At 34.5% G+C, this 23,845-nt stretch overlaps 7 protein-coding genes across 8 annotated transcripts in view; 3 read left to right on the plus strand and 4 right to left on the minus strand.

The window, feature by feature from the left end:
* The first annotated feature begins 605 nt into the window (after positions 1-605).
* LOC105286874 (retinoid-inducible serine carboxypeptidase) lies at positions 606-4,753 on the plus strand. Its single transcript, XM_026971388.1, has 9 exons — positions 606-693; positions 1,338-1,567; positions 1,679-1,909; positions 2,057-2,167; positions 2,446-2,674; positions 2,793-2,966; positions 3,645-3,722; positions 3,843-3,997; positions 4,387-4,753. The coding sequence occupies exons 1-9, from the start codon at positions 636-638 to the stop codon at positions 4,483-4,485; spliced, it is 1,365 nt and encodes a 454-aa protein (XP_026827189.1). The 5' UTR covers positions 606-635; the 3' UTR covers positions 4,486-4,753.
* Positions 4,754-4,854: 101 nt separating this feature from the next.
* LOC105286855 (forkhead box protein J1) lies at positions 4,855-7,984 on the plus strand. The gene is made up of 2 exons (XM_011352106.3): positions 4,855-6,213; positions 7,693-7,984. Exons 1-2 carry the CDS (start codon positions 5,590-5,592, stop codon positions 7,894-7,896), a joined length of 828 nt encoding a protein of 275 aa, XP_011350408.1. The 5' UTR covers positions 4,855-5,589; the 3' UTR covers positions 7,897-7,984.
* Positions 7,985-9,672: 1,688 nt separating this feature from the next.
* On the minus strand, positions 9,673-11,248 carry LOC105286857 (ATP synthase subunit s, mitochondrial). Its single transcript, XM_011352111.3, has 5 exons — positions 11,066-11,248; positions 10,804-10,892; positions 10,515-10,720; positions 10,030-10,192; positions 9,673-9,951 (listed from the first exon to the last, which is right to left on the minus strand). The coding sequence occupies exons 1-5, from the start codon at positions 11,075-11,077 to the stop codon at positions 9,843-9,845; spliced, it is 579 nt and encodes a 192-aa protein (XP_011350413.1). The 5' UTR covers positions 11,078-11,248; the 3' UTR covers positions 9,673-9,842.
* Positions 11,249-11,683: 435 nt separating this feature from the next.
* On the minus strand, positions 11,684-12,714 carry LOC105286856 (diamine acetyltransferase 2). Its single transcript, XM_011352110.3, has 4 exons — positions 12,397-12,714; positions 12,282-12,333; positions 12,000-12,202; positions 11,684-11,935 (listed from the first exon to the last, which is right to left on the minus strand). The coding sequence occupies exons 1-4, from the start codon at positions 12,460-12,462 to the stop codon at positions 11,771-11,773; spliced, it is 486 nt and encodes a 161-aa protein (XP_011350412.1). The 5' UTR covers positions 12,463-12,714; the 3' UTR covers positions 11,684-11,770.
* A 263-nt stretch (positions 12,715-12,977) lies between these two features.
* Positions 12,978-16,985, minus strand: LOC105286858 (cysteine protease ATG4B). Its single transcript, XM_011352112.3, has 10 exons — positions 16,740-16,985; positions 15,824-15,953; positions 15,589-15,759; positions 15,092-15,269; positions 14,833-14,912; positions 14,528-14,679; positions 14,254-14,332; positions 13,963-14,117; positions 13,462-13,627; positions 12,978-13,383 (listed from the first exon to the last, which is right to left on the minus strand). The coding sequence occupies exons 1-10, from the start codon at positions 16,758-16,760 to the stop codon at positions 13,316-13,318; spliced, it is 1,200 nt and encodes a 399-aa protein (XP_011350414.1). The 5' UTR covers positions 16,761-16,985; the 3' UTR covers positions 12,978-13,315.
* Positions 16,986-17,224: 239 nt separating this feature from the next.
* Positions 17,225-19,213, minus strand: LOC105286859 (THAP domain-containing protein 1). Its single transcript, XM_011352113.3, has 4 exons — positions 18,487-19,213; positions 18,074-18,290; positions 17,754-17,965; positions 17,225-17,678 (listed from the first exon to the last, which is right to left on the minus strand). The coding sequence occupies exons 1-4, from the start codon at positions 18,549-18,551 to the stop codon at positions 17,465-17,467; spliced, it is 708 nt and encodes a 235-aa protein (XP_011350415.1). The 5' UTR covers positions 18,552-19,213; the 3' UTR covers positions 17,225-17,464.
* A 136-nt stretch (positions 19,214-19,349) lies between these two features.
* Positions 19,350-23,845, plus strand: part of LOC105286860 (serine/threonine-protein kinase tricorner) — a 120,470-nt gene continuing 115,974 nt past the window's right edge. For both annotated transcript variants that reach the window (XM_026973729.1, XM_011352116.3), the window contains exon 1: positions 19,350-19,492. In XM_026973729.1, the coding sequence (XP_026829530.1) occupies positions 19,491-19,492 (2 nt within the window). In that variant the 5' untranslated portion in view covers positions 19,350-19,490. The remainder of the gene's footprint in view (positions 19,493-23,845) is intronic.

Genomic DNA, 23,845 nt, shown 5'->3' on the forward strand with positions numbered 1-23,845 from the left:
ATCCAATGTTATTTGCTCTTTTAGCCAATTTGTAGACACATCTTTTTTTAGTAAAGTCGTTAATCACATCTTTTAAATTTTTAGCATTATACATATATATTTGTAACTATCCCTTAAATTAAAATATTATTAAAATAAAGTTTTCTTGGAAGCTGCATGATTTTAATTTTAATTTTAATTTTAATTGATATAATTTTATTGATTAATTGTTTTGTTAAATTTTAGTTTGTAATCATTTATAATTCGGAACAATATCTAATTTAATAGCAAATATTTCGTTATTTACTGTAAATAAAAGATATAAGAAAATAAAGCTTAATTATAGTTTACAGATTATTCTTACATATCATGAACATCGCTGTGATAAAGAAAACAATGGGAAAAACCGGTTATCTGTCAGATAACTACATCCATCACGCAGCTAATTACAAATAAAGAAGTTAAACAAAAAAAGCAGAGATATTAAATAATTAATCAAAGAATTTAATCAATGTAACTGCTGTAGATTGTATGATCAATGATTATGACGTATATATCTAATCTATATTTATCGACATAGTAGATAAAGAGCATAAAAGCATTCGTATAATATCAACCTTACTCATTAGTTTCTCTAGAATCTTGCAGAAATCAAGATGCAGAGCTTTCTTGTTTATACTTTAGCCGTGTTGTTCCTTGTTTCTGGAAGCATCGGTAAGACAATTATTGGCGCGTAAGATTTTTACTACACAGATTGCAATATGCAACAAATATGCGAATTTAATGGCAAAATGTGAATAAGTCGAATCATAGCCGAAACTTCATTTTCAAAAGCGAGTGAACATTATTTACCGAGAATATTTTTCTCCTATTGATACTTCTATCCTCCTATTGATACTATCGGAATATATATTTTTATTCAAATTTTATGCAAATCACAAATTTGTATAAAGTAAGCGACCAAGAATTCGATTGCTGCATTCCTGTTTTTGTTAGGATGACTTTAGGTCATCATAGCAAAAACAGGACGTCGCGAAAGTTGATTTTGTCATTTCTTTTAAAGCTTGACAAATTTACCTAGGCCTTCACTCGACAAACACATATCGTTTCAGTTTTGCTACTCGTTTTCGCGTCGCCAACTTTCGAATCACCGTTTATATGTAAAACGTTCTGTTAAACTTAATTTTATTGAAATATGCACATAACTGCTACATTTTGAAAAACGATTTTAGAAAAAACATATTTTCCTTTCACTATATATATATATATATATATATATAAAATTCACTTAATTAATATATCTTTCAATGTATACTGAGAAGTTTTATTCCATTATTAATAATTAAAAAATTTTTAAGGAAGAAAAGGATTCGGTCCTGGGGAACAAGAATGGGGCTACGTTCAAGTACGCCCCTATGCGAATATGTTTTGGTGGCTTTATTATACTACGGCAAATGTGAATTCATACTACGATAGGCCATTAGTCATTTGGTTACAAGGTGGACCGGGTGCGTCCTCAACGTCATACGGAAATTTCGAAGAACTGGGTCCCCTCGACACAAACTTGAAACCAAGAAATTATACTTGGGTAATAATATGTGCAAAATTTATCATGTATATTATAATCATGAGATACATTAATTAAAAGAACTCGTGAGTATAGTCTATCATAAATATTTCTCCGATATTTCTGCTATAGGTCAAGGATTACAATGTTCTTTTCATTGATAATCCTGTTGGAGCGGGTTTCAGTTATGCTGAAACTGCATCAGGATTTGTGAAGACAAATGCTGAGATCGCGAGTGACCTTGTAGAGTGTATGCGAGGATTCTACAAGCAATTACCGAAATTTCAAAATGTCCCGACGTATATTACCACGGAATCATACGGTGGCAAAATGGGTGCGGAGTTTGCACTTGTCTGGGATCGAGTAAGAAATACTATTAAGATTCCTTTTATTGTGTGCCTTATTTTTGTCGCCTTTTATGATTTTAAAGTTGTATTTTTTGGCAAACATTCTTGTGAAGTCGTAACGTATTTCAAGATTTCGATTTTATAATAGAAATGTTTTTCGCAGGAACAGAAAGCTGGCACCATCAAGAGCAATCTAAAAGGAGTCGCACTCGGAGATGCTTGGATTTCTCCTATCGATTCTGTACTGACGTGGGCACCATTTTTACTCAGCACGGTATTATTTAATCATTCTTTACTGTATATGCTGTATAACAGCATAAAAACAAGAGAAAAGACTCATTTTTTTAAAGATAATTTCAATTTTATTAAATTAAATTATTTAATAATTATTAAATAAAAACTTAAGATTTAAATTTTTCTTTCAATAGAGAAAAAAAATATTGATTTGGATCAGTTAATTATATGTACAATCAGTTATTTGTACATAAAATTTTCTTTGTTACTTACAAAACGTTTTTAGAAAATCCTTCAAAACTAACACATGTTTTATAGGGTATGGTTGACACGGAAGGTTTTAAAAAAATCGATGCCGCTGCTCAAAAGACAAAGAACCAAATCGATTCTGGCGAATGGAAAGTGGCGACTGAATATTGGGCTCAAACCCAAAGCGTCGTTTTTAAAGAGACTTGTAACATCGACTTCTACAATATCCTTACGAAAATAAGATGTCAAGATTCAACATTATATAATGTATTGGATGATGTACAGTCCTTTGACGAAGGTATACATAGCCATATGATACTATGTTATATAATGATAAATATTGTCTTAGAATCCAATTATTGGAATGTCGAAATAATAAGTATAATTATAATCATCTATTTTTATAACAATTGTAGACACCATATATCGAAATTTCATCCAACCTCAAGTTAGTTCAAGTATGTCGCTTGAAGATTTGATGAATGGTCCGGTGAAGAAAGCGCTCGGCCTTCAAATCTATCACGGCAACCAATCGAGCACAGTTTTCGCTTACTTGAGAGAAGACTTTATGAAGCCTGTCATTCACACAGGTATCAGCTAAGAGTATGCCAAAAGAGTATCATTGAAACATAAATAAAAAGAAAGAACTAGCGTGGATATTTACCACTTATTTTCAAGTAGAAAAAGCATAAAATATAGACGCCTTCGTCGGCCTCCAGACGGTTATTATTATACATTAGTATCGATGAATTCTCTTATATTCTTTTTGTTTCGATAAGATAGTAGATCAGTCATATTAAAACAATTTTTTTCCAGATTTCTTTACGCTGAAAAACCTATTCAAGAGTAATTTATATGTTGAATGAAGAAACTGAATTTATATGTTTAATAAAAATTTTTTACAGTCTTACAAACTCATATTTGCATTTCAATAGAATGGACACGTCTGATTCACATCTGCATTAATTTATTGTGCAATCTTTTGAAGTTAAGAACATTCAACATTAGTTTTAAATACTGACTTACTGATTTTGAATTCGCAAAATGAAATATCTATAAATTATAATAATATATGAATTTCTACAAACGTAAATCTCTCTCTATAAATTTATTGTTGTTATATGTATAATGATATGTAATCTGATATTCATTTACATTATTTTGAAATCCGATTTTTCGCGAAATAAATATTTATTATTCCTCTGTAATGGCAGTAATCGTTTTTCATAATGTAATCTAATCGTCGAAATATAAATATCTTGTTTTAGTGGAACTGTTACTTAATGAAACCAATTTGGATGTATTCGTATATACCGGGCATATGGACTTAATTGTCGATACACCGGGTAAGTCAATATCGTCAGTTTACTACCGTACTGTTAGCATATCGTCATGTGAGCATTGTATTTCGTTGTTTTCATTATAATCTTGTATAATCCTTGGTATTGATGTATTCTTACTTTTAGGTACTCTTCTCTGGGTTGAAAAACTAAAATGGAAAGGAGCCAACACCTGGAAAAACTCAGCTAGATATCCGCTCTTCGCTGAAGGCTTTGTCGAGGGTTATTCCAAGGCTCAAGATAACTTCAGAATGTATTGGGTCAACAGAGCCGGACATATGGTACGCATACATACCAAGCGCTTTCTCTCCTCTCATTTAACTTCCGTATTTATAATAATACAACCGCAAGCGATTCTCGAGCTTAATTTGCGAGGAGCAAATTCTAAATCGAAACAGAGGTTGATTCAGACGTTGATTTGGTTCATGCGTAACGTTGTCGCAACTTGTGCAAAGAAGATTTCATCACTAATAGGTTTTCATGTTACGTTACGATTACTCATCATGATGAAGAAACATATGACAGTGAACAAAATTGCGATTACTGATTTGGCATTATTTATTATCTCATAAGCTTAAGATAGTAATCTTACATGAGTAATATATACATACATATTAATATAAATGTAGATATTATAATTTTTTATTAATTGTGTTGTTCATTATTATAGGTTCCAAGAGACAATCCAGCAGCTATGGAAAAAATTTTACAGGACTTCACACGCAACGCGAATAAACGAACGAAAGTAAAAGCTGACGTTTTCAGCTGATTACATATGTAAATCACTATATCGTAACGTTATTTAGTTAAAAAATAATTTTTTATAAACGTAGTAATAACTTAAATTAATTAAATGTAAAAACTACTTATTAAAAAATAATTTATACGTTAAATTGAGAAACTGAATTCATATGTTTAATTAAAAAACAGAATGTTTTATAATTTACTCATATTTGCATTTCAATGGAATGGACGTCTAATTCATCTGTATTAATTTATTGTGCAACCTTTTGAAATTAAAAGGATTCAGTACTTACAAAACATAAAGTTTTTTCACTAAACTGACTAAAAGGTCACAGATACAATAAATAAAAAAATTCATAGATTGTAAAATTGATTATCACATTATAATTGCTTAAAATCAGAAGCATTTTTGGCTTTATGATAAATATGACTTTTTAACATCTTCTCCGAAGTACACACGTACGTGTCTTTACATTGATCGCGAACAAGTCCGAGACTAGGAAGATGCTTCCGAGAAACTATTCGCCTTTGGTATAATTACCACAACACTGTTTAGATATTGGCGCGGTTATACTACCGACGCGGGTGTTGAAACAGCATATGTGTAAACAGCAATAAAACATGTAGTGCGGTCCCGGATAGGTAATCTCCTCCCCACGAGAGAATAAACGGGAGTTCCCTCGAACCAGGATGGAAGACGACGATGGGCGGAGTTGTGCCAACCTCTAAATCCTCGTATCAAATTAAACATCCTTCGTTGGAGAACTGGATGCACCGAAGTTTCGACGAGTCTGTGTCCTAATCGACGGAGTACCATCGTATCCGCTACCTCATTCGGATGATTATATCAGTGTAAATCGTGATCCTGCCTTATACCTCAAACGGAGGAACTTCGTAATAATACTTGGCAGTATGAAGAACGTGACAACTTTAACGCAATTTTAATTTTGTGATCTGGATTACGTACGTAGTGTCTGGCGTGGATTCTCGATAAGCGTGCCATCGCGAAAAAGGACCACGCAATTACAAGGAATTACGCAATTTTTCCAGTTTCTAGCCATCAAAGTTATTCTGCAAAACGTATAACGACGCGTAGTCTTCCTACTCTGGATGTTCAAAAAAATTCTCGATGCAGCCGAACGGTAATCTCCAAGTACAAAGAGTCTTTGAAGATGCGAAGAATCAGGCGTACGATGTACATCGACGCGATGAGTCTTGGTGCGTTTTCTCGATTGAGAAAATATTCCCTGAGGCGTGCACAGTGAGACACGTCTGCGGATTCACAACCGTTCCGGAAATGTTGCGAGCTAGCGTTTCCTGGCCGACTTTATGTCAAGCGTCGCTTTCCTGGCCGATACCAGCGATCGGTTACAAGACTATACCGCACTACGAGAAGCCTCCGTATTCGTACATTGCCCTGATAGCGATGGCCATCAATTCGTCGCCGAAACGACGATTGACGCTCTCCGGAATTTACAAGTTCATCATGGACAAGTTTCCTTACTACAGGGAGAATCGGCAGGGTTGGCAAAACAGCATAAGACATAATCTCAGTCTGAACGACTGCTTCGTGAAGATCCCACGGGACAAGACGAGCGTGGATCACGAAGAGGATCACACGGCAGGGAAAGGCAGTTACTGGACGTTGGATCCATCCGCCAGCGAGATGTTCGAACAAGGCAATTACAGGCGTAGAAGAACGAAGCGACAACGAGCTTTCGCTCATAGGAAGCAGAAGCCTGCGGAAATACCGGTATGAAGAATTTAATGTTTCATGAGAGAGTGCATTCTCTGCTACGTTGCTTAACTTTTGAGGATATAATGGTGCCTTCAAGATCCAGGTGTCATATACCTTAATGTTTCCATTCTTATTGTTAGACATTGTTAGATCGAATTTCCCATACAGCACGCAAAGATTGCATATATATTGCAGGAATCTTCCACCGCAACGTAGCGACATTGCAAATTCACTGCGAAATGTTTCTGCAGCATTGCTATGGGATTGCAGGAATGTGAAAATGTCCGCTTTTCGGAACATTGCAACGAAACGTCATAATAATATTGCAATGTAATGAATTTGCAATAATTATAATTATTCATTATTATATACTTTAAATATTTTTATTTATATAACTTCAATATTTTTATTTATTAACATAAATAGACAATTATATGTAATATAACAATAGTAATAAAAAATTAAATAAACATTTTCTCTATTTTTGTTATAAAAAAGTAACTGTTCTTTATAAAAAAAACTTAAAAATCCTCTTCTTGAGATATTATTTTTCCTTTAATTATGTTAAAATATTTTTCCTTTAATTAAATAATTGAATCTTCTTCGTTTTTGTTTGTATGTTGCCTGTAAAAATAAAATAGGAATTAAAATTCATGTATTAGCATAAAATTACATAAAAATATACATATACTGCAAGTATGTATAGAATTATATGTAAAATGACATACTTTGATCTCTCAATCCTAACCGGAGCTCGAGCAAGCCACTTGGAAATGCATTCAGCAATTTCTGCATCAGTGGCATGATTGTGTATTTCACGAACAGCTTCTATAACAGAAAAAGTTATTAAAAATATTACAACTATTAAGATGCAGTTTTTTAATGAATTTCCATAATTTTGAGGTTATAGTGATATAAACTGTGAGATAGGCAAATAGAGATTCTCTATTATAATTAATAGATACAAGATTTTAACAGCACACAAGTGCTATAATGAGACATAATATTATAAAAAAGTACTTACCTTTTTCTTTTACGTAACTACTTTCCTTTAGAATGATGCTGGCGTCATACACCACTATGTTCTTTAGATAATCGAAAGAGACAAACACCGCATACGCATATTACCGAGTTCAGATTCTGGTCATCATACATCATTGGTCGAATAGATTTGGACGAATCTCGTTAGGATAGGAAGACTCCAATGTTTTAATAAAATGAATTATTAATATTAATTAATTAAAAATTTTGATTGTGCAATGTTTCCGAAATATTAATGTCATGTTGCTGCAAGTGTGTTGGTATTTTGCGGATATATATCTCTGCAATGTCTTTGTACTGTTGCATTGCAATTTGCAACGTTGCAACGTTGCTGCAATGTTGGTGCAAGCTTCTGTGCTGTATGGGTTAGATGAAATATATCATGCTAATGTGTACAATTCTATTAGCAATTGATAAAATATTTATGATATTGAAATGTGATCTTGATTACAGGTGCCAACCGAATTTTTATCCAATTTGACAAAGTACCAAGGGAAATTTCAGAAACAATGCAAATTTAATGAAATCAATGGAGAAAACGTCGCTGTGAGGGATACTGAAACTGTATACACGGATTCTTCAGGAGACATTACTAAAACTATGATGTTTAGCATCGATAACATTTTACGAAAATCTACGCGAGATTCGAAAATATAAGTCTATACATAGCTCTTATTGAAATTATTTTCATAACTTTGATATACTATTAATATAAATTGATATAGTATTAATCAGTGATATTAAAAAATTTTTCATATTAAAACTAAACACCAAATCTTATTATAATACATTTTCTCTCTTTATCTCTCTTTCTCTTATTTTTTTATATTACATTATATTATGTTAACATCATATTTAGAATTGTAAATGATTTTATTTATCATAAAAATATGTTCAGTAAGAACAATAGTTTAACTTCGAAATTATTCTATGTAAAGATCGTTATAAATAAAAGTTAATAAATATACATATACATACATATATTTAGAGTAATTCTTATTCTTTGAAGTGAAAAGCTTGGCTAAAAGCAACTCATTTTCAAAGTAAACTAATAATTAAATAAACAAAGGAGAAAACGATAGAATTGTTGACGATATTAACAGAAAAGCAGCTGCACAGTGGCAACAGCTGCAGTAATGACAGAGGAGAACATTTATGCATTTTTACTCACATATACAATTACTAATAATTATTCGTCTTGAACGTATATCTATTTATAAATTGATATACTTGGAATAGAATTTCTGCTATTCATAGTTGTTAGAATAAGGTTAAAAAGAACAAGGTTCGAATGGTGCAATTAATACACAATAATCGCTACACCTTCTTCGTCGGTCTATTATTAGTTGCCTTGATTACATGTTTTCGTCTAATCATCCCATTGCGATCAATTTCTGATACCAAAATATTTCGAATATTACGCTCGAGTTAAGTAACAATTCTGCTATTCTAATTTTTGTACTCACTTTGTTTTCTTCCTCTGTTAGTCCCTCGAAAAGAAAAAGAAACGCTGTAAGTAACCTGTCTTTTGTTAGCTGCATAGAATGAAACGAAATGTACAGACCGAACGATCGCATAGATTGAGCCTATCGATTGTCCCGATACTTCGAGACTCGATAGGTCAGTTTAGATAGGTTTCAAATCCAGAATAGTTATGGAACGCATCATGGCGGCTGGATTGTGCGGTATTTCGCGGTTATTGCTGCGTTACGGTGCGTCTCGAGCGCGAAAGATCGTGCCATTGTAAAGTATCGGGCTTTTTATCGCAACGCATTGTGCAGTGCATCCTATTGTACAGAATCACCGTGTTGTGCATCAATCACCGTAATGGCAGCGCATCGACGAGCGCCGGTTTCTCTCTGCGGCTGGAGTCGATCGAAATCTTCTTCGCATATTTCACCCGGTTCCCACGGCGAAGCGCAGCGAAAGTGCAATCAATGTTGGTGATCATCACCAAGTACGTACATGCCGTTATTCTGCAGCTATTCTGCTCTGTAATATATTATTTTCTGCATTTACATTGCATTATAATACATCGCAGTAAGACTTTCGAATCGCCGTTGAGTCTGCTATTGTTTAATAATTAATGCAAAGAGAAAAAATCTTTATATCTCTCATGTCTGAAATTATTAATTGTTCATCTCCGTGTGAAGTTCGTGTGGTCACATAATACTTTCACAAATCAGGACCTTTCTTATTTATTTTTCTCCCATTGTTTCTTTAAATAGCATTGCAAGGTTATTTTACTTAACGTAATAAAATCAATTTATATTCCACAAATATTTGAACCAAGGTCCGTTGACCGCAGGTGACGCTCTACTATGCCGACAATCGGCTATATCAAAAGTTTTTGGCAACGCACTGCTTGATCATTATAAAATTTTGTTCAGGATTGGTGATCTGAACAACGTCTAAAAATGATACATTGTTGCTGAATTGCGAATAAGAATTGTTTAATCCTTTAAAAGTATATTTTTTATAAAGCATATATATTACATAAATAATACTTTATGAAAAGCGCATGTTAAATTAACAATGATATAATATCTAATAGATGTGTACTGCTTTTGTACCATTAGATTGCACCGTTTGTTTCATACGATTTACTTGAGTTCTATTTTGCAATCCGGTAGAGCTTCTGCAAGTTCCTTTCTGAGCGAAGCTTTATCGTTTAAATATGGCATACCAGCAAGCTTCAAAGTCTTCAGATTTCTATAAAATAGGAAAATAAAAAATATAAGACAGGCAGCTTTTAATATTGTAATGCTATATAGATAAAAAACTACATACTTTAGATTTTTCAAGCTACGCACTCCTTCGTCAGTTATACTCTTACAATCACTAATTTCAAGAGTAGTTAAGGTGTCCTTTACTGCAGACAGTAATGGCAAAGCAGTGTTGTACAAGTAGAAACAACGTACCAGTTTTATCTCATCGATATATCTGCAACCAACTGAATTTTTCTAAGTAATAATATTACAAGAAAATCTTTTATATATATATTAGAATAGCTTTTTGAGAAGTATATAGAAACTTGCTTACGAGATATAAATGAATTTTAAGCTAAAAATAATATTTAACAAATGTTGAATATAATACAGATTTTGCTAATATTTGTAATTATCTATTTAACAAAGATTTTAGACTAATATTTTTAATTTCAAACAAATATGCCATCGAATTTTATTATCGTTACCAAGAATGTGTCTTTGCAAAATGTTTCTGCAAAATAACATAACAATTTATCATTTTCTACACATATAACACATACTAACCAAAATGTGGAAATCCTACGTGAGTTATTCCAGAATCTGTAGCATCTACAGCTTGAATATAATGTCGAGTTTCTTCTGATGGTAAATTATTATAATTTTCCAAGTGTTGTGAAAAGCCTTTCCATCTGACACTGGCACCATTCCTCAAGAGCCATTCGGCACAAGCACGATCAGGACCAAGTGACTGAATTCTTTCATTGTCCACTCTCAAAATAATTGTTGTTTTGAAAATTACATATACGCAAACTGCGTTACAATTAATATAACATGAATAGAATTTATTAATTACCTGTTAAATATTATGGTTAACCAATAGAAGAATCCTCTTTTAGGCGTTTTTCTGCAATGATTTGTAATAGCTAGCAATCCATTTAGTGTCTGCAACATTTATAATATCATGAAGGAGTAATAAAATTGTATATTTATAACAAAAGATATAATCTACCCTACTACTAATTACAAAATAAATTTTTATTAGCATTCTGTTTATGAAAAATAATATAATAGATAACAGAAACAGAACAAAATATTATAAAACAAAATGAACATACTTGTAGCATCATTGCTTCTGTTTGTTATGACGTAATCTCAGCTGTGATACCATTCATATATAATTTGATTTGATTTATATCATTCTTTAGTCTCTCTTGATCTTTTTTTTATTAATTTCTTATCTATAAATATTCTTCTGGAGAAGAGTGTTAAATGATCATTATTTATCAGTCAACCTTTATGAACCTTTATTAAATAAGACAACTACAAGCACTGACGATGTATTATTAAAGATCGCCAACTCTGTATACGTTTTCGTGACTACCAAGTGCGTTCGGCAATACTGTTTTGAGGAGTATTGACGTTATCAACATCCTAGTTCATATAAATGTTTTGGACGTTTATTTTAGAACACAATATTAAATTTACAATTTATAATTATTTTGGTAGCTTGTAAACGTGTATGCACATATTTATGTCGCATTATTACATGCTTCTATGAAAATGTAATCTTGTGGACAAAAAGCAGTTGTAATAATAATAATATATTCAGCATTCTTTAAATATTATCAGATAATATGGATCTGATAATGAAAAGATAGAAAATAAATCATACTAAATTGATAAGAAAATTATATGAAGTTTAAGATAATGTTTGTAACAAAGAACACAAAATATAATATCTAATAATTTTTATTATTAAACTAATAACACATACTAATGGTATTACTAAAAATATTTAAATAGTATACTTTTGGCTTCTGTTATTCACATTCAGATACCAATCTTTTCAAATCAGAGAAACGGTAGTAATGCCAGTTTTCTGTAACCGTCAGATCACTAGCTCCATACTTTTTATAAAACTCTGTTGCTGGGTTCCACTTGAGAACCATGAACTCCATTTTACAGCAACCGTTTTCAATCGCTTCCTACAAAAAGTTTGTAATAGAACACATTACATGGATATTTATAAAATATTTTAATAAGGCATACTTTTGCAACAGATTTTAAGAGTCTAATGCCAATGTGCTTTCCTCGGAACTCTGGTGTCACATAGAGATCCTCCAAGAACATGGCCTTTCCACACCATGTAGAATAAGCATAAAAAAAGAGAGCATAACCAATGACTTTTTCATTAAATGTTGCCACATTGCAAAAAAATAATGGCTGCCCATCGAAACCATCCCTTTCCAGAGCTGAACATAATGTTTTTATGATATAGCATTCCTTTAAGTAACTTGTGAATTATGATATAAAAGTGTACATAAATCTTACTCTTGCAATCAAGTTTTGGTCCATCGGACATCTTTTCAAAGTCTGCTAATTCCTATAAAATAATATTTTTCATAATGTTTGGCATATCTATTATCGTTATTAACAGATATCTTACCTGTATAAGTGCTATGATGGCCACACAATCCTCACGTCTAGCCTTTCGTATAATTACTTCAGCCATTATCAATTGTCTATACGAATTATGACTTCGTATATTGTAATAACCACAAATATTTCAAAATTTTTTAAGGAAACACTTTATGCAATTGAAGAGAGTTAGACTTACGAATCTTTAAAATCTAGGTCGATTTACATATGTTTGACTGATCCGTAAAGATGTTTTTTCTTTCGATACGTTTCGATATGGAAGACGCAAGGAGCGTAAGAATCTCGTCACACTGGTCATGTATACATTATCTTATCAAGTTATCACATATGCATTTAAGATATACTCGTGTGAGTATACAATGCGTAACGTGAAAATATTAATTTAAAAGTTGTTCAAATGCAGTACGTACTTACTTCACACTGATTTTCTCGATTATTTTTATTAAATATAATCGTGGTTACATAGGATATATTAAAAATGGATTATTTAATTACTTTATATTTTTGTTCACAGACTTTTTAAACGTTTGTATTATATATTACCTTGTTGACATTTTTATAACTTTTTAGATTTAAAAAAACATAAAATTTCTAATTCAAATTTTTATTTTAGAAATAATTACATATGTGTAGTTAGGTGAAAATGATAAATAGTCGATGCAAAATCACAGCGATGCGAAGATCACTGTAAAACATAAATTTACGTAATTTTTTGATGTTTGCAACGTCGCAAAAGTATAAACCTAAGCATTACACATATATCTTTTATATGTATATGTATATATATACAAAGTATCTAAATATAAATTACTTTATATTATTATTGAACTTCGCATTGTGCTAATCAAAAATACAAATCATCTCTAAGAACACCATCATGTATTATTCGTTTCACGATGTTTCTCACAATGCAGACTAGGTGGATGTCAACCAAGCAATTCGAAATCTTCATCAGATGTATCGTATTGACGTTCAATGTGTTCGAAGTCCACAACTGTACAAAGAATTATATTCCATTACATATACACTATATACGGACACACACACGTAACATATGTAATCGAATACTTACAACTAGGGGCTGCTATCGCTTCGGAAGCAGCATCTTCTGTTCCTGACCAGTGTGCCAAACGCTCCGTGCATAGCTCGAACAATGGCTGCTTTTCGGGCAAAATTAATTCTTCTTGCATCGACTTGCACAAAACTTTGAATTCTTTTTCTGTAGCACAAAAAAAGCACTGGAAACATAATAAATTAAATTAATAGTAATATAGTTTTTTACAGTACTATGCGTATTTTGCATCAGCATTTGACAAAGAATTTATAAAAATATTTTATTAAGTTTTTAACAAGTTTTACTTGTCAAAAATTACTGTCAACGATGAGCAATGCAAAACGCGTGCTTAATTGCTTTCAAGTTTCTTATAGTAAGATAATACAGAAATAAAGAAATAGAGAAATGGAAAATATATAATTGCACTGTTATATAATGTTATGTTGTATCAATATAGGTATGATTTTTAGATTTTCTTTTCTTGATTTTGACTATTATCTTAAATTATATCATACTAACAAGTGCTACAGAAGGATCCATGCCCGTAATAGGAATACGGCTAGCTGATTTGCAGTGATATGTACTGTCAAGTTCACTTTCCTCTTCATTCGTTTTGTCTTGAACGCTGCCTGACCTTTGCGTAGTGTGAGGATCCAGATAAATCACCTCGTCTCCTAAAAATATTTATTTTATTTTATTATACAGATTCGTTTAAAGTGAAAATGTGAAAAATGGAGCGACGTAACAAGTTTATAATCGTCAATGTTTTGTAAATGTTACCGTTAATTGTTAACATAAAATTATACAAACCTACACAGCCTATAAAATACAGGGCAAGATTGGGTTTCCCTCCAATCACTCCCAGAGACTGCGGAATCTTAAATGATGTCTGAAAAAATTGCTTCCATGAATTTTCTAGTTTGCAACTATATTAAATGATACAGAGAGCAATGTTTATATTTTAGTATAATTTTACAATTTTATACATCTATTTTTCTATTAAATTAGTATTAATATTTCTCTCATAAGATTTTTCATCCTTTTATGCAACAAATATACAGATTTCTTATTTGTTTTTTGTTACCTTGAGTCCACTGACGTATACAGGATTAATTTCACTGAGTCCAAGACGCAGTGGAATCAACAGTAATAAAGGTTTCCATTGGCTAGGTGCTCTTAGAGGCATTTCCCCGTCTGCTTCCGCTGTCACGCCACCTTCTACTCTACATTGTCTCACTGTGAATCCACACATCATATAATGATAACCGTAATACATATGTGACAAGAGTTACGAGAGCGACATTATGTACAGATTGATCAATTAATTAATGAAAATTTATGTTTATTAATATTAATTGAAAAAAATTGATTTATATGCTACATACTTACAAATATCATTAACTATTAATGTATTGTCTAATGCAACGTGGATAGTGAGGGAGCTCCATTCGTCATAGACGACTAACTTCCTAAGAAAGAAGTACTAAAGTTGAATTTATTAATAGTTTAATTTAGTTAAATATTTAGTACTCAGAAAAATGTAAAATCGACAAACACGAAACATCTTATATGTTGAATATTGAATTTAAAGGTACAAAGATACAAAACGTTACGCAAAAAGCTATTATTAATAATGCAACAAACATACTTTAATACTTGGGCGATGGTGTTAGGGCCAAACCACTGTCCAACTTCTTTTCCTTCGGATGCACCCATCAATGCAATTTGATGAATTGAGAAAGCAGCAGCTCTTCTATCTTCGAAGCGTTTTAAAATCTTTAAATATGTGTTATTCTTTGTCTCAGGCATCCATTGCCAATCTTTACCTGCAGTGTCAGTAAAGTACTGTGATTTATAGGAATTTTGCTATAGTCATACATCTTATAATTAATAATACAATTGGAAAGAGAATATTTTAAACAAAACCGTACAATAAATATATAAGAAAACATTTTTAATACAATAAAATTTAGAAAATGGAAGATAAAATGAAATTTTAGTGACTTCTAGCATTAAAAATAAAAAAGTTTACAGTTATAGTTTTTAATTAAAATTTTTAATCATTGATAACCTTTAAATAAAAAGAATGTTTAGCAGTTTTTCCCAAATAATAACGAATATTCTTATTTAATGATCGCATCTTACCTAAGTGTAATGTAATTAAGGCTTGGGCAAGAACCATCTGGCCGCATCTTAACATACAGCCCCAACCTTTGTCAGATGTGAACGTAGAGCTGCAACCGCCGATAGGAACAAAGCCTTTGCGATAGGTAAACCACAGTATAGACCGGATATCCCTACGTATCGTATCCAGCTCTAAAATTTAACGTCTTACAATCCACTGTGTCAAGACTATTTACAGTTTGATTATATATTAGACCTTTTATAGCATTATATTCCTTGCCCAGAATCCAGACTGGCTCATCTGTTTGCGGTATGTCTTCCGCCTCGTCAGGAATATTTTGGGTGAATAGGCTGTCCATTATTACTAATTTCTCTCTTACTAATACCTATAAATTAACATAAAAATGCCATGCCAATATAAAATTATAAAAGAATTAAGTTTATAGATTTGATGCATTTTTAAAGAGAAATATTTTATTCAAGCTAGACTATAATGTTTACATGTTATAGTTTATACATAAAAATATTGGATGGATGGATGGATATAAATTGAGATACATATACTGTAGAGTAAAATCTTTGTATTATAACTTGTGTTATTTGAGTTTATAGAAAACACATAAAGAATACCAGTAACCATATGTTAAATTAATTAATTATTAAAATTCAATTCTAGTAGAATTAGTGACAACATAAGTGGCCATTATGTTTTCAAAATCCTTTTCACACAAAGAATATATAAAATATAGTAAACAATACTTTTTCAGAATAAAATACAGAAAAAGATTATTGTAAAGTCTATAAATTGAATAAAGTATAATATAATAGACCTTCAAAATTATCTGATAAATAATTTATATTATAAAGTTTTTTATTTCTAATGACCATAAAGAGCACAAACAACAAAATTAAATTTGCAATTTACAATATCGTCTGAGTTGCTAACAAAAGTATATATGTTAAGTAAGTCATTATTGGACATTTTATAAACCCTTACAAAGGAAAAATTTTGTACTACTATTGTTTAACGCTGTAATCAGATACAGTACAAAATATCGTTAATAATTAACTGTTAATTACTCTTTTGAACTAAAAGAAAGATGCTTTCTTGTATCGTCGTTAATAAAGAAAAATACCAAGATTAAAATTAGGTTAAGAGTGGCTGCACATACCTTCAGCACATTCAGAAGCATTGGTCATTGCATCTGTGTAGTCCTTAACGAGGTTAGGCGTATCATTCGGAGCCGAGAAATAGTATAAAAGCTACAACAAGTTACAGATGTTTCTACCAATAACGAGACAAAGATCGAGTTTGATGTTGACGTTTCGAGATCTCCACCCGAAGCCTTCTCATCTCCCAAACAAACCGTTCAGCGATAACATTTGACGTTTGCTACTGCAGGGATCGCAACTAGAATTCAGTATTGCTAACTAAACTTACGGATTTTCCCCAAATGGGATTCTTAAAATCCCTCAGAAATCTCTAGTAGCAAATTCCCCAACTTGGCAACAATTCAAAATATGAAATTATCTTTTTCCTAAGGGTGAAAACGTGAAAAACTGTAATTTTATGTAAATCAATATGAGATATATTAAATGTCTGACTGATATTTTGGACTAAAAATTTTCGAAATGAACATATTATATACAATTTTATAGCGATAAGGTTTCCGATGTGGTTTCTTATTGTTACAATACTTTATGAGAGTAATTTGAAGAATATATACAATATTACATCTTAACAAAGAGTAGTGTTTAATTAATTGTAATTCACAATTATACCTGAGTGATTCATGAGTAAAAAATTTAAGTAATAATATAAAAATTACATATATTGCAAGGACAAATCATTTGTTTCTAAAAACAAATAATTTTTTATACATTTATTAAAAACTTCTTATACTTGCAGTTTTATATCTTTTTGATTTATACATTTTTTGTTTTGCAAATGCTTTACAAGTAATTTTAAAAATGTGATTCTTGATTGCAATCTTCTGCACTTCTGTTGTGAAACTTTTAACTTCTTTTTTAATGTTGCCGCATATTCCTTGGCATGTTGCAAATCAGTTATTTCTTCTTTGTCACTGACTGACGACCCATTCGAAATTCCACTATATAACATGTTTTACGTGCAAGTAATAAGCATCTCATCATAATATGATATATTTAATTTGTTGTTATTTTACCTGTGTGCAGGAACCTGTGTATCAGTTTTAGTGACACATTTAAGTATGGTAAGAGATGTTTTAGAAGTTGTATTTAATTCGTGTGGGTCATTTTTATTGTCATTAGAGTTCATAATGGTTATAGGTATAGTTTTAATGGTCTGTACAAGTGTTTGCTTATAATTTGTGCTAGCAATGTTATTACACTTCTCCATACATTGCTGTTGTGGAACCTGAATGAAACAAAATTAATTAATATACATTGTTTTAATTATTATGCAGAATTTCTCATTTAATTATTCATGTATTAATATATAGATAAAAACTAGAACTGTATTTACTGGTTGGGTCATTTCCAGCCCTTGTTTTAAAGGCATACTAAATATACTAGGTACAGCATTTGACTTCAAGTAACGCCTGCCACTACATGTTACTACAAAGCAGTCCACTGTAAAATGTTGACTACATATTTGTGAGTTAGCAGTAAATGCAAAGTTTTTGATATTCTCATTGATTACCGTGAGCCAACGTAATTTTCTGTTATCTTGTTTCGGAAACCTAAATCACATAAAATATTGTTAATCTTATATTATTATTGAAATCTTAGCATACCATATCCTTTTAATTAATTATATTTTTTTAGAACAAAGTAAAATATTAAAACTAGCAATTGCGACTCCTACTCTCTACGTGGTTAATGTTTTAACAATAAAACTTCTGCTAGCAAAATATATACGTATATGCACACATATACCTGTGAAAACTAATACACTCTGGCGGTGACCCAATTTCTACGTCACAGATACAACAAACTGCCATTGTCTCTCTTTACCCTTGAATCTGTCAAAATTCTCTCGCGCAATCTTTGACTTTTATTCCACTTTGGCAGTAATTTTACAGATTACGCATTTATGGCACGATACATTAACAAATCAATATTCACTGTTGAGCAAATCAATTTTAATCAACAAGCGAACAACGGTAGGCAATTTATGATCGTGTACAACTTGTAAGGGAATAACACTGAACATTTTGTAGGTTATAAACGTGCGATATTATCGACAATCAGCTGTCTCAGAGTATCACTCGGTAGTCACGAAACCTCGTCTAAGGTCGTCGCTCTTTCGACACTGCTTTATCCAGAAACGGACGGAATGACGCCGACCGGTCAGCTGTTAGTTGCGGCGAGGTTCGCGCGGTGGCGCCAACCGGTCGCGTTACTCCGAGACGGGCAGCCGACGGTGTCGCGCAACGCCGAGTCGGGTATTTGTCAATATCTGCTCGCGCTCCGGATTTTCGGCGTTTTCTGCGTGGCGTGCGCGCGTACGACGCGTCGTGAACGTCCCGCGCGTCCGCGTTACGAGGCAGCCGAGAATCCGTCGCTTCCACGCATCATCGAGCCTCGCTCGTTTCCACCCGAGAGCGAAGAGGTTGCCTCCGCCGCGCGTGCACGTACGAACGGAGCGGGTGCCGTCGCGAATCGAATGAACGCGACGCGACGTCGGGCGTCGCGGGCCTGATCGCGAGCGGCCGAGGGTCCGGGAGTGCGCGTAACGGCGTACGATACCTATGTGCGCCCGTTCGCGCGAGTGACGACGAGGGGATCCCCGCCGACGGGGGGGAGGGGGGGGGGAGCAGACGCATCACGGCGTTGTGACGGACAATTCGCGCGCGGAGCGGCAGCCGGGAACGGCGGCGACGGCGACGTCCACGAAGCGTCCTGCTGCCCGCGAATGTCGTTCGCGGCCTGGCATTAAAATGTGAGTACACTCGCGAGTGCGTACCCGCCGAATCGCTCGCGCCCGCGAGCTGCGGCGAGCGACGTGACCCTGCGAGAGAGAAAGGGTTTCGCTGAGGAATGTCGCCGCGCGTCCCGCGCTCGCGGTATTGTTATAAACGCGGACCGGTTCGACCGTACGAACCTGCCTGCAGGCGCGTGTGCGAACGTGCGGGTGTACCGGGTGTGTTCCAGAACCACCGAGCGCGTGGTACCGTCGTTTGCGCGACTTACGGCGAACCGCAAGGAGAAGGTTATTAACTTCCTCGGAATTTTCAAATTCTCGGTCTTCAGGGAGCGAACGGTGTGTCGCTTGCGAAGATAAAATCCACTTGAAATTCTATGACGTTCCATCCGTTAACTTTCGTCTTCGATGATTAGTCCGCGGGAAGGCTGTTTATTTCGAGCAACTGATAGAGCTACGAAGAGAATTGTCGGCGCTCCGACACTTTTGGGGGTAAAATCTGACCTCAACTTTCTATCGCGATGCCAAGCGTGAGGGGACAAGATCCGTCTGTTCTCCGCTAATTCTCGGACACCCTGTATGCGACATCGCCTATGTCGTTGGCATATGCGCGCCGGTGTGAGTGCGCGCGCCGCTGCTCCATTCGTGTGATCGCACACATGTATCCTCTCCTCTTCTTGTTCTCCCTCCTCCCCTGTCTCTTTCTTCTCTCTCTCTCTCTCTCTCTCTTCCTCTTTGTCGACCGTCTTTCTCTTTTGCTAACGTAGTATTTAAGGGAATATACGTGACAAGTACGTGTGCGCGTGGAACCGGTCCACCGCCACTTTGGACGTCGCTTTTTGCAATGAACCGATCTACTTGCCTCCTCTTCCCTGCGTCATTTCCATCCTCACTCCTTTACACCCTTCACCTTCCTATTCTCTAGTCTAGTCGCGACTCGTTCACGCCAAGGCCTTGTATGAAACGTACAAGTGGAGTAAAATGTGAGAAATAAGACAGTTAAGGTATAGATACGAAAAAAGACTATAGGTAATAAAAAAAGGTCTATACTTTAAGAAAAACGAGCGGACAATGGCGTAAATCCTAAAGAGGAAACGCGTTCTTTTATTTGCTCTCTCTTTCAATCGGATTATCATTACTGATTTGTATCATATTATTATGACATAAACTATTTTTATCGGATTACTTGATTTTACATTCGACATAAGTTATGTATAAAAAGATTGAGTATCGCAATTTAATACATTTTTGTAACTCGATATTATTGTAATACAGCAAACGCGTTTTACATATATAAATATAACAATAGTAATGCATGTATGTACAATGCATCAATTGAAAATAACAAAGATAAGTATCTATGTCAGATCAAATCCAATTTAACCGATCAAACTTGAAAACTTGAAAGACGGATTAAGTAAAATTAATCCATACAGAAGCCTAGCTTTAAGCAACGATTCCAGTAGAGAGTCCTGCTCGAGATCCTTGGTCCTTATATCGGACCACCCTGGATGCATGTATATCTCGAACGTTGTATCTACCTGTCGACGTATAAGGCTGGCGTTGTCTGAGGGGATACAAAACTGGAGGTAGACGGTCGTTGGCCAGGAGAGAAACGACCTGAGTCTCGGTGCAAGAAAGAGAGAGAAAGAGAGAGAGAGAGAGCGATATGGGGAAAGGGAGGAAAGGAGAGCGAAAGAGCCGTTTTATGACGGAGCTAAACGCTCTGCCAATCCTTCCCCTCCCTCTCCTCCTCTCTCTTCTTCTCTTTCTCGTTTTCAGAGATGTGGTAGAAAATTAGCAATGATTATCCTAGTTCACGATGTTATTCAATTCATGCCTTGAGATTACGATTCATATCTTAATATTGGGTCGTCCGGAAAGTTCGTGCCGATTTTGAAGGAAAATTCAAAGGCAACATTTTTTTATGTCGATAAATATTTATTGACTTATGTATGCACCGTTTTGTTTCACAACCTTTGTCCATCTTTCACGCAACTGGAAGATTCCATTCTCCCAGAACTTCTTAGGTTTCTCGGCGAAAAACTCCTCAAGGTGGTTTTTTATGTCGATCAAAGAGTTGAAGTTCTTGCCGCTAAGAGAATTTTGTAAGGACCTAAATAAGTGAAAGTCTGAAGGTGCAATGTCTGGTGGATACGGTGGGTGAGGTGGCACATCCCAGCCAAACTCCAACAATTTTTGTCGGGTAGTCAAAGAAACATGAGGTCTGGCATTGTCCTGATGGAACACGACGCCCTTCCTATTAGCTAATTCTGGACGTTTTTCCTGAATCGCTGTCTTTAATTCGTCCAGTTGCGAGCAGTACTTATCTGCATTTATCGTTTGGTTGTGTGGTAGGAGCTCATAATATAGGATTCCTTTCCAATCCCACCAGACACAGAGCATGACTTTTTTTGAATGAAGGCCGGCTTTCGGAGTGGTTAATGCTGGTTCATTTCGCTTACCCCAGGATCTTTTTCGTTCTACATTGTTGTAAATGATCCATTTTTCGTCACCCGTCACTAATTGCTTCAAAAATGGTACGTTTGCGTTGCGCTTGTACAGCGAGTCGCAGATGGAAATGCGATCCATTAAATTTTTTTCGGCCAAATTATGCGGAACCCATACATCATAACGACTTACGTAACCAAGCTTCACTACACGATCGTGGACAGTGGTTTTCGATATTTTCAGTATCTCTGCTAATTCACGTGTCGTGTAGCGCGGGTTATTCTCGATCAGTGTCTTGATTTGGTCATCATCAGTAGTAGAGGGTCTGCCCGAGCGTTCTTGGTCTTTAAGGTTAAAATCACCAGCTCTAAACTTAGCGAACCACTTACGTACGGTTCTTTCAGCTAAAGCGCCTTCTCCGTAAACAGAACATATCGAATTTGTTGCTTGTGAGGCATTTTTGCCTTTCCGGTAATAGAAAAGCATCAAGTGTCTAAAATGTTCTTTGTTTTCTTCCATCTTGAAAAGAGTACAAAACTGACACGAATCAATTTATCTGAAACAACTTTTTTCCTAAAGATGCGTTGAAATGTCACCTTTAAGCATATGTATATAACTCGTATGTTTTCAATAACATTGATATATTCAGACATGTTCCAACGCCATCTATTAAAAATCGGCACGAACTTTCCGGACGACCCAATACATACATTATAAACGCAACGTAACGTTTATAATTATAACGAATGTATAATTATGATTCTCGCATATAATGTAACGCATGGCAGGCATTTATGGTATCGCGAGGTAGGAAAGGAAAAGGTGAATCAGTTTATGTGTCCGTTGCATGTTACATTACGGCATTATTACGTAAGGGTACGTGCACGTTAGTTCACTGTATTGTTGTAAACGCGATAAGGAAATTGCATAGCACCCTTGCGCTCCGGGTCGGTTTGACCCTTCAAGTGTTTCCTACAGTTAAACGGCGTTCTCCACGTCGACTTCGTCATCTGTCCGTGCTGCGGCAAACTGTTTGACTTTGTGAAACTGTAATGCAAACTGTTTAATATGAACGAGACGTTCGAATGCAAGTTGTTCTCAAGTATCTAGAGAACATTGATTTTAGAGTACGCACCGCTGTAACAAATAGCTCACTAGTTTTATTAGTTCGTCTTTGTCTCGGTTTAATAAAGATGATAATGTAACATTAACAACAACAGTTTTCACATCGAAATCTTGAGAGACAATTTGTTTCTTGCAACGGAAAGAATTAAACGAATTATTCGATTGGTGCGTGCAAAAAGTGTGCGCGCGAACGTTCTTTTGTTATCAGTTATATTCAACTCTCACTTGCTAAGCAACAAGGCCACAATATGAGTCATAGCGTATTGCCGATTTCTCGAAAACGAAATGGGGAAGTTTCATGACACGATGATTCAACCTCTCATGAGTGAGGTTTTCTATCGATTTTTATAAAAAAAGAAATCGCTATTCTGATCAAAGTAAAATCTTGAACTTTACCTTTTGTTCAAACGCATCAAAATATACTTACAATAATTTTTAAAATTTCAAAATTTTTTCGTAAAGATTTAACTACATGATCACTGCAAGCTCATCTCGAACTGAATAACCGTGATGGTACTCGATTTTTCTTCATGCAGAAAATTAAAGTTCGCGCATCGTGAGGAAGTGCGCATTGTGCCCATTGTACCGCGCTTCGTCGATTAATCGATAGCTCGCTCGTGCCACTCCGAAAACGCGGGTTGCATACAGTCTCCAGCGTGCAGCTCGTATCGCGCGCGCTGTCCAAGCAGGCAGCAATTGGCGTCGGAGGTCAACATACCGTTATAGCCGCGCGTCGCCGTCTCTATTTCGCGGACTGGTGGACCGCAACTCGGATGACGACGTCGCCGTCGCCGT

This window comes from Ooceraea biroi, chromosome 1 (genome assembly GCF_003672135.1).
Source record: "Ooceraea biroi isolate clonal line C1 chromosome 1, Obir_v5.4, whole genome shotgun sequence".
Lineage (NCBI taxonomy): Eukaryota > Metazoa > Arthropoda > Insecta > Hymenoptera > Formicidae > Ooceraea > Ooceraea biroi.

Bases quoted from the DNA above. Each gene is read 5' to 3' on its own strand.
- LOC105286857 (XM_011352111.3), bottom strand. The intron at 10,721-10,803 runs GTAATTAATAAA...AATTATTTTGAG, and splicing joins TTAACCATAATATTTAACAG to AGTGGACAATGAAAGAATTC. The intron at 10,193-10,514 runs GTTAGTATGTGT...AGAAAAATTCAG, and splicing joins CGTAGGATTTCCACATTTTG to TTGGTTGCAGATATATCGAT.
- LOC105286859 (XM_011352113.3), bottom strand. From the start codon at position 18,551: ATGGCAGTTTGTTGTATCTGTGACGTAGAAATTGGGTCACCGCCAGAG. The intron at 18,291-18,486 runs GTATATGTGTGC...TATGTGATTTAG, and splicing joins GAGTGTATTAGTTTTCACAG to GTTTCCGAAACAAGATAACA. The intron at 17,679-17,753 runs GTAAAATAACAA...CATGTTATATAG, and splicing joins ACACAGGTTCCTGCACACAG to TGGAATTTCGAATGGGTCGT.
- LOC105286858 (XM_011352112.3), bottom strand. From the start codon at position 16,760: ATGCTTCTGAATGTGCTGAAG. The intron at 14,333-14,527 runs GTAACAAAAAAC...CAATTTTTTCAG, and splicing joins TATACGTCAGTGGACTCAAG to ACATCATTTAAGATTCCGCA. The intron at 14,118-14,253 runs GTTTGTATAATT...AAATATTTTTAG, and splicing joins GTATTTTATAGGCTGTGTAG to GAGACGAGGTGATTTATCTG.
- LOC105286855 (XM_011352106.3), top strand. From the start codon at position 5,590: ATGCAGCCGAACGGTAATCTCCAAGTACAAAGAGTCTTTGAAGATGCG. The intron at 6,214-7,692 runs GTATGAAGAATT...TCTTGATTACAG, and splicing joins AGAAGCCTGCGGAAATACCG to GTGCCAACCGAATTTTTATC.
- LOC105286856 (XM_011352110.3), bottom strand. From the start codon at position 12,462: ATGGCTGAAGTAATTATACGAAAGGCTAGACGTGAGGATTGTGTGGCC. The intron at 12,334-12,396 runs GTAAGATATCTG...ATTATTTTATAG, and splicing joins CCATCATAGCACTTATACAG to GAATTAGCAGACTTTGAAAA. The intron at 12,203-12,281 runs GTAAGATTTATG...CATTATGTTCAG, and splicing joins ACCAAAACTTGATTGCAAGA to CTCTGGAAAGGGATGGTTTC.
- LOC105286874 (XM_026971388.1), top strand. From the start codon at position 636: ATGCAGAGCTTTCTTGTTTATACTTTAGCCGTGTTGTTCCTTGTTTCT. The intron at 1,568-1,678 runs GTAATAATATGT...TTTCTGCTATAG, and splicing joins AACCAAGAAATTATACTTGG to GTCAAGGATTACAATGTTCT. The intron at 2,967-3,644 runs GTATCAGCTAAG...ATCTTGTTTTAG, and splicing joins GAAGCCTGTCATTCACACAG to TGGAACTGTTACTTAATGAA.